General features: G+C 41.0%; 1 protein-coding gene across 1 annotated transcript in view; it reads right to left on the bottom strand.

Annotated features, from left to right (window-relative positions):
• The window catches only part of LOC102199618 (neurotrypsin), a 29,499-nt gene that overhangs the window by 9,728 nt on the left and 14,054 nt on the right, over nt 1–5,717 (bottom strand). Inside the window, exons 4-5 of the mRNA XM_005749845.2 lie at nt 4,786–4,921; nt 543–718 (exon numbers count right to left, since the gene is read on the bottom strand). Of these exons, the coding sequence (XP_005749902.1) occupies nt 543–718; nt 4,786–4,921 (312 nt within the window). The remainder of the gene's footprint in view (nt 1–542; nt 719–4,785; nt 4,922–5,717) is intronic.

The raw sequence follows: 5,717 nt of genomic DNA on the forward strand, positions 1-5,717 counted from the left end.
GGCATAGTGTACAGGAACATCTGTGCCGAGTATAACCTGGAAGTCCCGAGGTCAAAATGGGAGATGCCCCCAAGGGTGGTGGAGAATGACCGAGCTCCTGTGGGACTTCCAGATACAGACGGACAAAATGGTGGTGGCTAACCAACCGGACATAGTGGTGGTAGACAAACATGAGAAAATAATAAAAATAATAATAATAATAATACATTTTATTTCAAGATGGGGAGAGGGGATGGAGAGAGAAAGAAGAAGATCTGAGACACCGAGATGGGATGGTGATCTGAGATATGGAGGGGAGAGGTGATGAATAGCCTTAAATGTATACAAGAGTATTTTGAAATTGATGCGATATTTGACGGGAGCCAATGAAGCTTCTGCAGGACAGGAGTGATGTGATGGATAGAAGGGGTCCTGGTGATGATACGAGCAGCAGAGTTCTGGACGCGTTGGAGCGTCCAGAACTTACAAAATTACAATAAAGTAATTTTGTAATTCTTTTTGTAATTTTGAGTTTGTTTGTGATGTAAGGTCACAAATCTCACCTTCAGGTTCAGCACAAAGCACCCCTGCTTCGTTTCCGTGGTTACAGTCTCCAGTGGCAAACTTCCTGTTCCAGCACTCTAGCAGGGAATTCTCGTTACCACGGCAGCCTAGACGCTCATAGTGGAAGATGGGACTGGGGCCAAAGTAGGAATGCTGTAGGGCTATACCAATCTCACTGCATGAAAAGTACATATACAGAGACACTCTTAGTTCAACGATCATCCAGGCAGCATATATCTGACCTCACCCAGTGGGACATCCAATCACATTATTTACATCTAATCACCTGATGTCCACCCACACCTTATCATCCTCTCTCTAACTTACACGATTTAACACAAAGTCTAAACTGCGCATGTTCTTCTTTTGTGTCATTCTTAACATAGCATATTGGAACATTAACCACACATGGATATAATTCATGTTTCATCGAGTTTATGTAATTCTAGATTCTAGATATGTCTTTAGCACATTCTCACATGAAGATTATTATATCAGCTTATTTTTATGAAATCATATATTTTATAAGACATTTTCTGAGATTAGTGGCTGCCCAGTGTCACCCCTCCCTCCCTGTAAAACACACCAAGGTCAGACTGTCTCTCGGTGAGGCCTGATTAGAATCATTACATAGATTTATTTACTAATTTATTCTGTGTTAAACTTATACATACTCATTTTAATACACCTGATAATATTCTGATCAGTATGAACCATAAACAACTATCAACAAAATCACATATGAATTATGGTTCTGTGGTCAACCATTAACACGCCTTCCTTCAGTTAACATGTGGACAGTTCTTATCTTCACACGCATTCACACACTAATCTACCAGGTTAAAGATGGATCATGTACTCACATCATGTTATCATTTAACATATCAAACTTATATTCTGATTTGTCTCTGATTAAGAAAAAATCCCATTATTATTATAAAGCTCTGATTCAGCCCTGATCAATTTTAATCACATTAAAGACCTTCCACTCCCTCTCAGCTGTAATGACAGGGGCGGCCAGCGGGGACATCCGTCCCTCTCGACCTCACATCACCTGCAACATCAACTTGTCCCAGTGTGTTTGTACACACTGTGTCTTGGTATGCAGGCATGTCTCACTGGTTGAGAACTGCCTTAATTCTTTGTAGCATTGATTCACAAGATTGCTGGAAACATTTCTTAGAGATTTGGGTCGATACCGACATGACAGCATCATGCAGCTGCTGCAGATTTTGGTCGTCCAATTTATCAATTCCACCACATCGTGAAGTTTCTCAGTTAGAGATCTAGAGACCATGGAGACCAAAGCACTGCAATGTTTTAGTCTTCTCTTCTCCTGCTGAGTGTGTGTGAATTGTAACCCCAGTTTCTGGGTCTTAGATGACGGGAGGTAGTATACTACTATTACCTGTGGGCCAAGGTTCGACATGTCGTGCTCTTCTTCAGTTCAATTCTGTACTATTTATTTAAGGCCAAATCAAAATAATGGTTGCCTTAAGGCTTGGTTGTAAGTAGTGGTTATTTGAGCTACTAAGCTAATGTTGCCTTCCTATCAGCTTCAAACAGTGTAGTGATTGCCCTCTGACCTCTGGCATCAAAAAGGTATTTTGTACAGAACACAGTCACTCACTGATTTGTTTCTATTTTTGGGCCATTCTCTGTGCCCAGGAGATCAGCACTTTCATAATTACTCAGCTCTAGTACTGCCAGCCTGTGCAGCACCAACAACCACGCCGAGCTCAAGTTCACTTAAATCACCTTTCTTCATCGTTCCGATGCTTGCCTTTGCGATTTAGCAGGCAATATCCTCATAAGCACAGATCTGCTGCCTGATTATATAAAGGTGAGGAAAAAGTTCCTTCATATCAAAATTCAAATGTAAAATATTCCCAGAACAAGGAATTTTTAACACACCTTTTCCAACTGTCCTTTTTTATTTTGGATGCCTACATTATTTTTACTTTGAACACAGAAACAACATTATTTCCAAAAAACAACAACAAACAAAAATAAATATCACCAAACGGATCCTAATAGTCAGCAGTGTGTCCTTTTTACTAGATAACATGTTGGTCTTGTTGTTCTTCATCGGGAGCACCGTGTGTTTTGGCTCTCGTCATGTTGGGAGACAAAGCGATGACCCCAGACCCAGTTTTGCAGCTAAGAGCTGATCTCAGCGTGTCCTCCTTTCTTCATGATGAGAGTCCTCAAACACACCGAAGTATCTGCACAGCATAATACTCCCACCATCGTGTTTCGTTGTGGAGATACTGTTCTTTGGGTTCTGTCTCTGTACCCAAAGAGCTCTAGTTTTGTCTCATCAGAACCACATGTGTATATATACTAGGGGTGCAACGATACACAAAATTCACGGTTCGATACTTTGGTGTCACGGTTTGATATTTTTTCGATACAAAAAAAATGTTCATGCTTTTTTAATTTGTCATTTATTAAAATTATAAATATATATTTTAACTCAAAGGTACAGTTTTTAAATTTAATGTTGCTGAAACAACAAAGTCATAAAATAATAAATCTATCTGATGGAGGAATCACTCATCTTTGGAAAAGAGAGTTTATTACAGAGAAATGTCTCTTTCCAAAATAAAAGCTCTACTATCCGCTTCTTCTGGGCTATATTCTCAGCAGCATATTAAACATATCAGGTCCCCATAAGGAGAATCCTGTGCTAACGGCGGTCTAAATGACTCGGGTAAAGTTTGTAGCATGCTTGTTGTTTTTGTCTTTGCACTAGGATGATGTCGGAGTAAATGTGCAGTCATATTCGTTGTGTTCCCACTAGTGCTGTCAGCGTTAATCTGAAATGACGTTAACGTCACAACACGGCAAATCTCCATTAACGAGCTACCCGCCGATCGCCCCGTGCGTGGGGCTGGACGGCCAACACGTTAACGAGCTAACTGCGCTAACACACTAGCTCCCACCCATGTAATTGAGCATTGCGTGGCACATCCAACATACTGTTTTACTTTAGTCCATGACACGCTTACCTTCAGCTTAACTTCTGTCTCGCTAGCTTGCCCTGCGCTCAGTGAATCTGCGTTCGACTACTCCGTCTAGGCTGCACTGCAGAAAAGTTGATAAAATAAATTACAAATGCTGTATTGTTCGATACATATGCGTACCGAACCAAAAGCACTGTATCGAACGGTTCAATATCGATACGAGTATCGTTGCACCCCTAATATACAGTATATATGTATATATGTATATATGTATATATGTATATATATATATTACCTTTAAGACTGGTTCTTAGCACTTTTCTACTCTGAGTACTCAAAGCACTTTTATGCAACTCGTTCCTTCTCCAAATCACACCCATTCATTTCATCTAGTTTTTTTTTTAGTGCTAACTAACATTCATACACATTCACACTCAGATGGATGCATCGGAGAGCAACGTGGGGTTAGTATCTTGCCCAAGGATATTTGGCATGCTGCTGGAGTAGAACCAACAACCTTCCAGCTAGCAGGTGACAGCTCGACCACCTGAGCTACAGCCACCCCACAGATATGCATAGTGTTCGTCCAGGTGTCCTTGAAGGTGTCTCATCTGCAGAAGTGTAGTTGTTGTTGGTCTGCAGCCTCAGTCCATTCCAGTGATCATCTTCTTTAAAACTACTTGGCTACATCATTCACGAGTGTCTTGGCAGCAGTTCTGGGGTCTTTGGACACATCTGTTTCAGTGCCTGAGTCTTTGAAATGGTTGCTTCCTACCTCTGCCAGACTTGTTTTGTTCTGTGAATTTCATGATGATACTATAAAATATAATAATGAACTAATTTCTTTAGCCTTTGGCATGATGCTTTCTCAAGTGACAAACACGGCCAACAGAAATAATTCATGGTCTATAATAAAAACTAGCAAGTTTAGAAATGCTAGGGTAAAAGCACAGTGCTTGATTTCTTTGCAATAACCTTTAATTTCATAGGTTTGCTAATAGTCTTATCTTTGATCTATATTTACATTAACAAGCAGCTGAAAAGACATTAAAAGACATACATAATAACAGTTAAATACCACATTTTCTGCACAAGCACAGTAATACATTTAAACTCTGGTGGTCACCTGTTCTTGAAAGGATTCTGTTGCCATCTTTTTGTATGTTGCCGAAGCAGGAACTACATTACATTAGTAAATGCCTCACTCTACTACTTGAGCCACAGCTACTCATGTGTGTGTTCCTCAGCTGGGTTAAAATTAAAGCTCTGCCATTACCTTAGTCCAAGCTGTCTGCATATGACACTGGCATCACGGTCAGTCCAGTGTGTGTCACATACTGCGCCCCACTTGTTATTCACATACACCTCCAGACGGCCACTGTTGCCTGAACCCCCCACCAGTCTGGCTGCACCTACACACATCAGGAAGAACTTCAACAAGCAGAACTCGTACAATAATAACAAAATAAAATATCATTTTAAACAAGAATCTTTATGAAATCAGTGGTTTGATCATTCTACCAAAAGTGAAGTGTCACTGGCACCTATGACGATACAACATAGCTACTCAGAGGAAACTGTGGACTGTGTGGAACGCTTAAATTGTAACCTGTCATGTAGGAGCCATAATTGAATGTATTGAATCTTGATGATCACTGGGTTTTATTTGTTTGGTTGTTATGGGAGTCACGTGGGTGCTAGCGGTGACATAAATGGGCGTTGCCAGTCTGTCATTCACTGGTTTTGATTTTGACAGAGAGGAGGGCTGGGTAGCCGTAGTTTTTGTTGACCGCTGCACTACATGTTCGCTTCGTTATATTAGAGCCTGTGATGTTGTAAGAGTCTGAATCAGGAGCCGATGATACTACTCTGTAAAAATTGCAAAGCACTTTAATAAACAAGCAAACAATTCCATCTCTCGCATTATTGCGTAACTTTGACAGCGCGTCAGGCAAATAGGCGGGCTCCATCCCCGGCCTGTAGCAACTGTGGAAGTCACTACATCTTTAGTCAACAAAAAACGGCATTCTGGAGAAGCAAGCCGCAAGCAGGATCAAAGAAATCAGATCAAGGAACCTGAAAGACGCCAAGTAAGTGCAGCGCATCTGAATGAGTGAGCCCAGCAGCACCGACACACCTGACGCAATTCTGAGGAGCGCAGGTAAGAATACCTGTGCATGTCTGGTTGTGGAAAAGGAAGCCACATTG

The sequence above is a fragment of the Pundamilia nyererei genome, unplaced genomic scaffold (genome assembly GCF_000239375.1).
Source record: "Pundamilia nyererei isolate P.nyererei 1_Seehausen unplaced genomic scaffold, PunNye1.0 scaffold00256, whole genome shotgun sequence".
NCBI lineage: Eukaryota > Metazoa > Chordata > Actinopteri > Cichliformes > Cichlidae > Pundamilia > Pundamilia nyererei.